This window comes from Fulmarus glacialis, unplaced genomic scaffold (assembly GCF_000690835.1).
Source record: "Fulmarus glacialis isolate BGI_N327 unplaced genomic scaffold, ASM69083v1 scaffold11721, whole genome shotgun sequence".
In the NCBI taxonomy this organism is placed as follows: domain Eukaryota; kingdom Metazoa; phylum Chordata; class Aves; order Procellariiformes; family Procellariidae; genus Fulmarus; species Fulmarus glacialis.
The window spans coordinates 25,865-38,004 of record NW_009192161.1 but is presented as its reverse complement, the minus strand read 5'-3'; the positions used below and the strand labels follow the sequence as shown (position 1 = coordinate 38,004).

The 12,140-nt window shown below is 42.0% G+C and overlaps 1 protein-coding gene across 1 annotated transcript in view; it reads right to left on the bottom strand.

Annotated features, from left to right (window-relative positions):
• Window positions 1-1,438: 1,438 nt before the first annotated feature.
• GABRR2 (gamma-aminobutyric acid (GABA) A receptor, rho 2) overlaps window positions 1,439-12,140 on the bottom strand; it is a gene marked incomplete at its 5' end in the record, with an annotated part of 35,836 nt that continues 25,134 nt past the window's right edge. The window contains 5 exons of the mRNA XM_009586954.1: window positions 1,439-1,747; window positions 5,179-5,375; window positions 7,410-7,562; window positions 7,807-7,947; window positions 9,511-9,593. Coding sequence (XP_009585249.1) covers window positions 1,439-1,747; window positions 5,179-5,375; window positions 7,410-7,562; window positions 7,807-7,947; window positions 9,511-9,593 — 883 coding nt within the window. The remainder of the gene's footprint in view (window positions 1,748-5,178; window positions 5,376-7,409; window positions 7,563-7,806; window positions 7,948-9,510; window positions 9,594-12,140) is intronic.

Sequence of the window (12,140 nt, the reverse complement as noted above, 5' to 3'; positions counted from 1 at the left end):
GCTTCAAGCTCTGCCCTGCTGAGTTTCAGCTTGGTAACCAAATGTTTTGATGAACGTAATCTCCACCACAGACAAAAAGTCATGGCGTTTTCTAAAAATAAGGAGCACACAAACCTGGACATCATTGTCTTGTTGCTATCATGTTTCTACATTTGGGTTTTGCTGTCAGCATTGTTAGCAAAGGAAAGGGAGATACCATGGCATGAAAAATGAAATGCCAAGCATAGAAGCTTGTTACAGTGCTCTCCAGCAGCTTCAAAGGACTTACATCAACCTTGGAACCAGAGGCGAGACAGGGTCTCATTGAATCCCACAGCCATTTAATCTCTGACATGCCTATGTTTCTGCAGAGAGAGGTTCTGGCAGACATCTCTCCCTCTTGATCCAAAATGCCTAAACAGAAAGACAATGTGTTGATTGGAAGAGGCACAGTGGGATATACAGTTTCTCTGTGGGCTGTACTTTCTTCACAGGAGTGAGGAAAATCCTTGAAAGCCACCAGTGCTGCCTTCAACACTGTTCTCTGTTTCTGGAGAGAGAAAGATGATCCCAGAGACACTGCCCATTCACCGTGTGCTGACTGTACATGCTACACATCAGCTTCCCTTCTCATTTTAGAGGGCAGGTGCTACATATCATGTGCTGTGCTCAAGTTATACGGAGAACACATGCCTAACCCTCCCTGTTTTCATTACCCCTGTAGCCTGGGAGCCATCTTCTGTAAGTCTGTGGGCTTCTTTGCTCTGCTTCATCATCACTCTTCTAATCTGGAAAAAAAATGACCACCAACTCAAACATACCACCTGCACTCTGTGACCAACCCTGTTGACCCTGGCCAGTCAACTGTCCTGATGGTATCGATGAAGGTCCCATCCAGAGAAAGCAGAATTTGGACCCTAAAATTAGGTCTTCTTCATAAACCAATGGAAAGAAATATGATGTTCATATGCAAAAGAAAAATAAAAGGATTTGCTCAAAAGCAGAGATTTTGAAAAGGAAAGGCCTCGTTCAGTTCCCTTACAGGAGATGCACTGTCCAGACCTCCTCTTGCCAGCTGCATTTGTCTAATCCCTGACAGCCCACTTGAGCACTGTCTCTGGTTGTCCATTGCACAGCAGGCACCACCAACGTGGCCGGCCCCAAATGAACATACAGCACCTTTCGGATGAATGGTGAGCACGTATTTTCAAGTATGAGAAATTACATATGTCATAAAGCAAACGGGAGCTGGGGTGTGGGTTGGAAAGCAACCAGCACAGCAGGTTCCTGCATGATGCCTGTGCATGGAGTGGCCCACTGGAGGATGTGTCCCCCGCTTTTCCAAAGAAGCAATAAATAATCAATTTTCTGGTTTTGCATCCAGATTAGACTGAAAAAGAAACAACAAAAGAGAGTTTTGTAAAGGTCTTCTGCTTCAGTCACTGCTGTGCCAGCATGCTTAGCTAAAGACAGACCAATATATCAAATTAAAAAATATATAGGTGCCTGGAAATATTAATCTTGAGTATTTATCAATTGCATGAGTGTTCTGGATGATGCGCAAGCCCACATGGCCCTTCAGGCCTCTCTTCCTTGATGAATTAGATTCATTGATCATAGCTAAGTGCACAACCATCTTTTCTTGTTTTTCTTCCTCTGCGACCATCTGGTTTCTTGTATACCCTGCCAGGCTGTTGGCGTCAGATTCACTGTAGTTTCCATCCAGCACCATAGTTTTCGAATGAGGTATTCCACACATACATGGAAACTAGGAACAAAAACAAGAAATATAGCTGATACTGGAAGAACACATTAGCAACAGAAATGATGCCTTTCTATTAACAGACAGCTTGAAAACTGTTGAGCTTGAAATTTTAGTTGAGATACTGTAAGTTTCTCTTTGAACAAAAAAGTAACTTTTTTTTGCTTGTGTTCCAAAAGAAGAGACATGGTTTAGCTACACTGCTTGGACAAGCAGCTTCAAAAAAGATTAGAAAAATGCTTTAGCAGACATAAAAACTAACCAAAAGGTTTTCTTAGCTAGCTCTGTTCAGCCTTGCTGTCTTAAGATTCCTTATTTTGCAGTCCTTGTGTTTATAAATATTCAAGGACAAGATGCAGTTTTATCTGTGGAAATGGCTTATCCAGTACATGTTATGCAAAAAAAGGGCCAAGTTCTGGTTTCACAAATACACGTTTTCTTTGTAAATCTGATTTTAAACCAAGGAGAGGACCGGTTAAAAGCCTAATGTAAAATCCCAGCTCTGTTGAAGTTAATGTCAAAACTTGCATTGACTTCAGCAGCACCAGCATGCATCTCACAAGTCTGAAAAATGAATACAGGTAGAATTTTGAATAGCAAATACTGTCTTCTACTGTTTAAAATCTGCAGGTTTTCTGTCCCAGCAATATGGATTATATATTTGTATGCAACAAAAATGGACTTCAAAACCTCCTTTCTGTTAGGAGTTCCTGCCTCCGATTCCCCACAGACTGCTTTCCTTACCCAATAATACTTTGCCCTCAAGTCCCTCCTCCACTAACTTCGATGTGTGGGTTTTCCAAGGACTAGTTTTCAAGGACAATTTCAGCTAAAATAACTAAGTATATATATATTGGAGCACTCCATGGGTGCAGCTGAACATCAGTGGGGTTTTAAGACATATTTTATACTAAGCGAGTGTACCTCAAAAAAAAAAAAAACAACACCAAAACAACACAGGGAAGAATTACATCAGGTTCTTTATCATCAACTGATGACAGGTCCAGGAGGTGGTAGGTGGGTAGAAGGGAAAGTGGTTAATGGCAATAAGCTGATTGCTGCAGGACCCAGCAGAGAAAGAAATTTTGCAGATTTACTCTTAGCCCCCAGGTCAAATTACAGTTCCCATGGTTTCGTGTACATGTGATGACAGTCACCCCTATGGACAAGGGAGCCTAACGTACTAGAAACCCACCTCTGCAGAGTCTTAAATTACACCCATCTTCACGTAGGCACATACATGCAGAAGTATGCTACATAATTTCACCCTGCAGCAATTTTAGTCTATGTCTACACTAATAAATTATACACTGCCAAAGAGCCTCCCTGGGCACGGGAACTCAGCCAACAATACTATTCGAGTGTCAGAAATGTCTCTGGCCTGAATTTTGTACAGGTCAACAAGCATCAAAATGTTCCCAGGTACGGTTTGGGAATAACCATGGGCCACAGACCATTTGCCACAGGCAGTTCACAGCAACCACTCTGATTCTGAGGGAAAGAAGGTTTAGTTTTAGATTGTCCATGCCCCTCAGCCTTGGTCCCAAGCACATTTAATTTCTTAATGTAGACATAACTTAAAGCTCTTCTCTGGGCAGCCTAACGTATTCGTATTAGGATTTTTTGGGTCCTTCATAGGGGAGCAGCATTGGCTGACAAGATCTACATTTACGATGAGAAACGTCTCTTCTGCTTCTTCAACAGCATTCACCTACAGTCTGCCACAATCCCCTCAACTAATGCTGCTTATTATCTTTGTTCCCATTACCACTGCTGAGGATTAATATTGTCACATGCTGAAGACTGAATAGAATATTTTACCTTGTGTAGTAAAAAGACCTTTGCTGAATGTAGAATTCAATGCACAAGACTCAATAAAGGGCAGATTTGTTATATAAATAACAAGCTATGCCATCACTGGATGTGGGAAAACGTTCCTGAAAACTTAGCAGAACAGTAATAAACCCTCTCAAACTCATTTCATCCCTCTCAAACTCATTTCATACAGTTAAAGACAAAGGAGAGAGTTTTTTGCCTTTAAAAAAAAAAAACAAACAGGTTTATTCTAAGCAAGTTGAACCTAGCAAGGATGATTTTTGTTATTTCCTGTGTACTGTCAAGACGCCCTCTTCTTTGGACATGGGAAGTCTGAGCAGGGCTGGCTGAAAGGCCACAGACCACTGCTCACACGCAGCAAGTAAGACACACTTGGCTCGCTGTGCTTGCACAGAGCATCTCTACCTTGTGTTGCAGAGAACCGCTGGGCCCTGGGTGGGGACTAGGATGTGGGTATAGATAAATCAAGATACTCAGGACCTGTTCAAGTAGCTTTCCAGAATCACACTATTGATGAGAAGGCCTTGGAGAGAGGTAAAATTTTGTCACCGTTGAATTTATTTCAATGGCTTTTAAAAATGTATCTAACTAAATTTTTTATGAGATGTCAACTAGGAAAGGTACTGGGCTGATAGGTGGTCTATTCTGTACTTTAAGGAAGTCATAGGAAGAAGTGCAAGGGGAAGCGAAGGACATGCAAAGCCAACAGAGTAGTTCAGAGAAGGAAATGTCATGGTCAAATCATATGAAAGATGATGTCTGCACTGGCATTTCTGAAAGGCTGATACAAATTTCTCCAGGAGTCAAAGGCAGTAGGTAACCAATGTTACCTGTGAACTAATGTGGGGAGATCCCAATGGGAAGAAAGAAGCTGTAAAACATGGTGATGTTCTGGGAGTGTGGGAACTGAAAAAATTTGGTCCCAAGCCTTAGTGTTCAAAAGGTGACAGTGTTTTGTTTAATTACAAAGAAGAAGGGCTCACAGGTCTGTAGGATAATTCAGGCTGCAAGGGACCTCAGGAGGACTCTAGTCCTATCTCCTGCTCACAGCAGGGCCAGGTTGCTCAGGGCTGTATCTGGCCAGGTCTTGAAAAACTCCAAGGATTCAGGACAAGACCTTTCATAGCACATTAAAAAGCAAAAACTTGGCTGACTGTTGTTTGTGTTTGGTAATGGGGGAAAACTCCACTATTACATCCATTGAATCCAGCTTCCAGAGTAAAGCTGACTGTAGAGGGAGGAAATGGATTTGCTCTAACACCTTTAGGTTAAAAATACAGCAATTGTGGCAGCTGCAGGGAAGTATCAGGTTTGATACTTCCCCCTCTTGTCATCCCCACACAGTTCCAGGTTGCAGTCTTCCCCAGTTCAGATCACACCCTCCTCTTCTCTGATGTTTCTATGAAGACCCATGAGACCAACTACTGTTTTTCTGGTGTTAGCAATTCAGCCTGAAGTGGAGCAGTCTAAACGGATCCAATTAGACACCCATGGATGTCAGTGTTTTCCCAATTATAGACACAAACCAACCAATATAACAACCAAATCAGCTATAAGAAAAAAAGGAATAAATGGATGAACAAAGCAAAAGTTTTTCTCACCCTCTCCCGGCGTTTCTTCTCCTTCCACTCCTGCACCGTAGTCAGGTAATTCACTGCTGCGTATTCCAGCACTGAGAGGAAGACAAACACAAAACTGACCCACAGGTAAATGTCCACTGCTTTGATGTAGGAAACACGAGGCATAGAGGCGTTCACCCCAGTGATGATCGTGGACATGGTCAGCACGGTGGTTATCCCTGGAAAGAACCAAGAGAAATAAACATTATTGACTGATACAGTCCATAAGGCTTCTGTCTCAAGAAAAACAGAAATTATGCTCTGCATGATGCTATAAAAGATGTTAGACATGAAATAAATTTGTGATAAGTATCTCTCCTGCCAATGCAGAACTGTTCCACTGCCTGCAATTCTGTGCACATGATGGGTTTAGTTTTGAGGAGCAACGGAGCAGCCATCGTTTTGCTAGGAACAGTGCTTAACTCCCTCGTTAACCTCTAGGGTTTTAACACAGTGCTTAGAGTCGGGTCTGCTAAGAACAGTGGTGACAAGGACTCCTGTTTCCTAGCTGTACCAGGCTGTGTTACCGGCACCGCCAGAAAGCAACCTAGTATTGACTTTTGGTCACAGCTAAAGAGGATTTGATCTAAACCACTGATCTTAAAAGGGATGTGCAATAATGATAAAATATTTTGCATAAAACAAAGCAAAAGAAGGCTTTATGTTTTTACTTCTAAGAATATTTATCTACAGTTCAGGCTGTGGGAATCAAAAAGCTTTGAACAACAACCATTGTATTATATATATAGATGTGTGCATGTGTGTGTGTTTATAATATGTATATATAGACCCATGTGTATGTGTGTATATATATACTTAGACAGATATAGATAAAATCCTGCAAAATAGTATATACTTTGTTTGAATCGTCATTGAGAGAAAAATATTTACAAGTTCCCAAAACCACTTAAGTAGAGAAAACAGCCAAAAAGCACTCATAGCTACTTCAGCCATTTCAAAACAGTGACACTGTAAACACAGCCACTGTTGTTCACGTTTCATCAGGATCTAATTTTTTAAAAAATAATATCCACTGAACACATCTCTTTCAGTGGAGCAGACTCTCGACTGCCAATTCTCATATGTTTGCTGCACTGCATAGCTCTCTAAGTGAGACAAACTGGCGGGGCTAAAATACCGGTTTTATGCTTTTAGTATTGGAAGCCTTACATACTAACATTCAGAGATTTTTCCTATTTTTGCCTTCCTCTAACCTATGCATGGAGTGATAAACAAATCGGCTCTTTTTATGCTCAGCTGAAAGAATTTCCTCCAGTCCTGATGTAGACAAAGCTCCTCCTGATGGGTTTTAGATGTCCAGAGAGGCAGATTGGTGTGTGCAGGATTTTCAAGCAGCTGCTTCTTCACTTTCCCACTCCCTCAAATGAGACACCTCCCCACCCCAGAAACATTGGACCCTCAGTGCGAGGCACCCTTGGGAGAGGAGAAACCCAACCTCTGCCTCACCTCGAGGCTGGTGGCCTCTCATCCTCAACACTGCAGACGTGCGAGGAAAGCCACGTTCCCTTCACTGCCCCGCTGTTGTCTGAGGCCTGATGTTACAGAGATGCCCTGAGTGTCCCCAGGGGGACACCAGATGGAGGGACACCTAAGTCTGCAGGTGCTGATAGGATTAGATCCCTTGCTGCTTTTCTTTCCCAGCTTTGTGAAGATGTGCCACATCATTGGCACCCTCCAGGAGAAAGCCACTGGCCACAGCACCAGTGCTGGCTGGTTGGGAAGACACATACCTGGGCTGGGACACCCGCTGTGGCAGCTGGGACATGGCAGGATCCTGCTCATGAAAGGCACTCATGAAAATTGTAACAGAAGCCTTTAACTCCCTGTAGGTGCCTAAACTCCTGTGAAATTCTACCCTCACTGATGACAATGTGTGTCTCAGAACTGCAGGACTGGACAACAGGGAAAAATCTTGATTCATTGACTCATAAATACTGAAACCTCTCTTCTCTGCCCAACTTTATGTTTAAAACCACAGCCCTTTTTGTCCTGAGCTAAGTATAGATCAGGAGGACTGCTTAGTGATGAAGGACTTAAGACAAACTGCAAGTTTTACATTATATTAATCATCAGATAAAAAACATTTGCTTGCCCAATATCTTTAACCATCAAAATGAACGGTTCCCTTTCCTGCCAAAACTTCCACATTCAAAGATTTTCACACAGTCGTGGCTTGTTGCAGTTGCTCTCACCCAAAGAGACTCTGGCAGGAACTGCTCGGCGATCGATCCAGAAGGACACCCAGGACAACATGACCATGAGGGTGGCAGGGAAGTAGGTTTGGAGCAAGAAGAAGAAGATGTGTCGGTGTAAAGTGAAGTTTATGTAGAGGCGATTGTACCAACCTTTAAGAGAGGAGGAAAGCCAGAATCAGTGAGAACAGCCTGGATGGTAGGCACAGAGAGACAAGATCTTTCTTTTGAGCTTTTATTTTTAAAGGGTATTGAAAAGAGAAACTGATCTTTCGAAACATGTATTGTCCAGACCGTGGAGACTACATTTCAGTGACGTATAATCCCAAGAGCTCTCTCACAAGTAGTTAATACAGCATTAGCTTTAGCAATAGCATTAGATCAGGAAAGGCCATACCTGTGCTACTGTAGAAAGCCAGTCTCGATGTAGTGTGGAATTTTTGTATCAAAAACTGAGACAAGGAAATCTTTTCGTCAGTTTTCAGAGATTCATTCCCATTTTTCCAATACAGCATCAGAGAAACGTGATGTGATGTGACTTTAGCTTGGAGGGGAAGCAAAAGTTAATAGATCCAGACAAAATTAACAAACACAAAGGCATCTTTGGCATGAAGTAAGACCACAAATAAGTTTGCTAACAACAGCGAGTTAAAAAGATCTTGCCATATGATGTACCATGACAACAACAACAACAAAAAAAATCCAGGTCATCCTGATTCAGGGAAACACATCCTCTTTTTACTCCACAGTAATGAAATGACAGCTAGAATGGTACTTTTCTGAGCATCACATATCAAAAATCATAGACAAGTAATTGCTAACTGGTAAGAATAACTCAGGAAATAGTCATGGGTAAAATGCCTGAATTTAGAGGAAGGAGGAAACACAGACACCTCAGACTACCTTAGAATGATAAAAGCAAAAGCGACAGGTGTGATTTGAAGCAAAAATCTAGAAATATTTGAAGACTGTAAATGAAAAACTTAAAGAATTAGTGAGCGCACTCGGTATTTTTTTAGGAATGGGGTTATCAAGATGGCCAGGGGGCTGGAGCACATGGCATAAGATGGGAGGCTGGGGAAGCTGGGTTTGTTCAGCTGGAAGAAGAGGAGTCTCTGGTGGGGTCCAACTGCTGCCCTGCTGAGGGTCATACGGAAGACGGAGACAGGCTTTTCTCAGACTCTTCTTTGAGATGCAGAGTGAAAGGACAAGAGGAAAGGGATGCCAGCTGCAGCAAGGGATTTTTTTCCAAGCGGGTAAAAGGAAACTTTTTCAGGATGAGGGCTGTCAAATATTTCAACAGGTTGCACAGAAAAGTTGTGGAGCCACCATTACCTCGGAGATGTTAAAAACCCAACTGGACACAGCCCTGAGGAACCCACTCTAAAGCCCCCTGCTCTGAGCAGGGTGTTGGAGCAGCTGACCTCAAGACCAACTTAAAACTCTCCTCCCAATCTAAATTACTCTATGATTCTGCGATTCTGTTGTTTGTAGAGGAAAATTTCAGTTAAATATCTGGGAGGACCTCAAAATTACTAGATGTTAGCCTTGGCATACCCTGAAGAAAGTTTACAGAACAGCCGTGAAAATCTTACTGTTCAAATCAATTTCTCTGCAGAATAACTCCTTCCCAAAGAAGCTGAGCCCAAGTCACAGTGTTTGCAGGATCAGGATTATATCATATGTAAATCACATTGGTGATGAAATTTGGAGAAAATTAATGATCACTATACCCAACTTTTTACTGTGACACTTGAAAGCACCACCTTCCTGTCAGAAGCAATGAACAGAGCAAAACTTCTTCCCCAGATTTCTCATCAGCAAGCTGCTGAGAACTGGTGTATGTTGAACATTTCTATTGGTGTTTTTTTGAAAGTGCCACCTACTAAAATTCATACAAGGATGCTTTCCTTGCAAATTCCCCTGTCTTGCAGCATAAGGGCTAGATTTACAACACAGTAAGTCAATAGAAAGACTCCCAGTAACTCTGGTGAACTTTTTTTTTGGGCTCTAAAACAGACTGTAATCTGAAATGTGTCCAGTCCATGTGTGTGCAGCCAGCCGTGGAGCATGTCTAGCTAGAAACACAGGTACAACATACAGCTTTCCAGCTCCAGAGAACACGTCTGAGAGTCCAGGGGGAAGCGGCTGAAGTCCATGTTACACATTGCTGTCACTGTGATCCTAGAAGTTGAAAATGAGAAAGGTTGGTTTCTATGAGGAGCAATGAAGAGAGAATGTTGACAGAGAGAAATCATTCTGCAGCTCTAAAGCCAGCAATTATGCATAATGTTAGCATAAAATCCCCAGGAAAATGCCTACCAATTCTCCAAGTCCAAGTGAGATGGATTATGCACAGACACTCCAAAGGAAGCTGTAATTTCAATACCTATCAGGGAACTAAAGTACTATCTTGAACATTACAGTAATACTGATGTCAGTATGGATACTTCTACCATGTTTTATATCCAACTATTTCTTTACAAGACAACAACATAAAATAACTTCATCATTTACATTTGAAGGTTGCCTTATGTCCAGTTTGATTAAGGTTTCCTCATTTTCCCCATTGCTCAGTTCCCTCCATAGTCACTCCATCAATGACCCAAGCCTGTGGAACATGACCAACCCTATTGCAAGCCAGAAAATTCCTCCAGTATATACATTATTAAGGCAAAACCAGTTTCTTTCAGTCCTTGATCAAATTCTTTTAATATGGGGGGTGTATTTCTAGGGCAGGGGGTGCAGTGAGATTTGCCTCTGTTACGTTCGTGTCTTAGCTAAAGAGCTGCAGCAATCACAGCTCCTATTTTTAAGTGAGTCCAGTTGTGCACAACGTTACGTAACAAGTCTTCCAGTGGGTCACTGAACTTTCTCTTCTGGACAGACTTGCAGTGGAGCACGCCGTTTAGTAGGGGCAAATCAGCTGTGAGTCATCATTTCAGAGGCCAACTTATGTTGGCCATGACCTTTTTCTAGATTCATTGCAGATGTTGATAAAGAACTTTTCTTCTGTTCAAGGGATTGTGATCCAAATCCTACTCCGACCTACACGTTCATCACCCCTGAAAAGCACACACTGTTCATTTTTACTATAAAACTAGAGCAGAATTTTGCCGTATGAGCTAAACTTAAAGAAGCTTTTTGGGGATATGCTCTAGAAGGTATATTATAGCAATGACCTCCCATAGTTGTGTGTAGCATTTAAACATTGCATAACTGAGTCTCATTACAATGTGCTCTTTCTTTCCTCGGGGTTACCTAAACTGTGGCACAACCTGTGGTCATTAACAATTTGTTAGTCAGGGGCAGCACAGAAACTCAGCTTGTCAATAAGATATTCCTCAACTAAAGCCTAGTGCCAACTCCATGCAGATATCTCAAGACATCTTGAGATATCTTGGAGGACATTTCGAATGCCACTGGACACCCATCCTTGGGCAGCCAGATCATGTTCTGAGTGTCCTAACCACCAGCAGGCCCAAATATCACACAGATTCTTGTTCTCCTTGGATTTTATGAATCAAATTATCCATTTAACTCTTGTGCAGTCAGCTGTGGTTACTCACATCCTTCTCTCTCATGGGGTAACATTAGAAAGTCACATCACCTCCTCGACAGTTCACAGAAAACATTGAAAGTAAAAACTCTGCATGTAGGCAAATGAGCAGACCTGAGCAGAGCTAATGTTTTCCATTAAAAATATTTGTTCCTTCATTTTGGCTGTTGAGCATTGCTAACTGGTGGCGTGATGCTGGCTTCAGCGCACGAGAACTGCGGGACGTGAGCAATGGAAACTGATATTCAGTTACAATCTGTAGAGAAGGTCCCTACCCTCCTCCTGCTCTTCTCCCCTCAGTGCTGACCCAAGCTTACATCTAACCTCCTTCTTCATTTTTCTTTCTCCTTCTCGTCTCTCTGCTACGTGGCACCTTCATCTTCATCCAGTTCTAATAAAATAGACAGTGTCTTTAGGTGCTTAGTTAAGGTGTGAGTAATCAGACCTTTCATGCAATAAATGGCTTTATTAAATGGGTTCAGAACAGGGAAAGTGTTCCCAAGTGTTTGATCAAGACGGGATTTTCATCATTAAGACCAGGCAAAAGGAAGTGGCCATACGGTGCGTACTCTCTTTCTTACACACACACACATATTTCTTTGTGATTTTAATAATTTGTCCAGAGTTTTTTAAAATAAATTCAGTAGAATTATATTTGGACTATGAAATCAGTGAAATTTAGAGCCCCCTGTTTTGGTGGGATATTGTCCTACTTGGGACAATATTGCCCACTATGCTCATTCTTTAAAGAGAAATAGCCTCCCAAATCAAACTTTATTAAAAACCTTTCCTTGTTTTTGAAAATTATTTTACCATAGCTGAAGTGAATAAGTTCCAGAAAGATCCTAGAACAGAAATCCTTGTGTTACAAAACAAAGGTCATTGTACACTGAGAGCAGGTTTTCTGCCCTGGGGAAATGTTCTTTTGTCTGACCTCTCAAGCTTTTCTCCTCTGGCGGTGTATTTTTCTCTGCATCTCTTTTTGCATTCTTCTGAAGGAAATTAAATCTGCTGGGATGCTGATGCGAGTAGCCTTAAAGGTGCCCTGGTTAGAAGGGGAAAATTACTGAGCAAAAGAAAATGTCTGCTGAAAAACACTGACAGAGAAAGGCCTGCCAGCCTGGGAAGCTGCAGCATCCTTGAGAAGTGCAGCCGGCCTCTTCGAAGTGAAG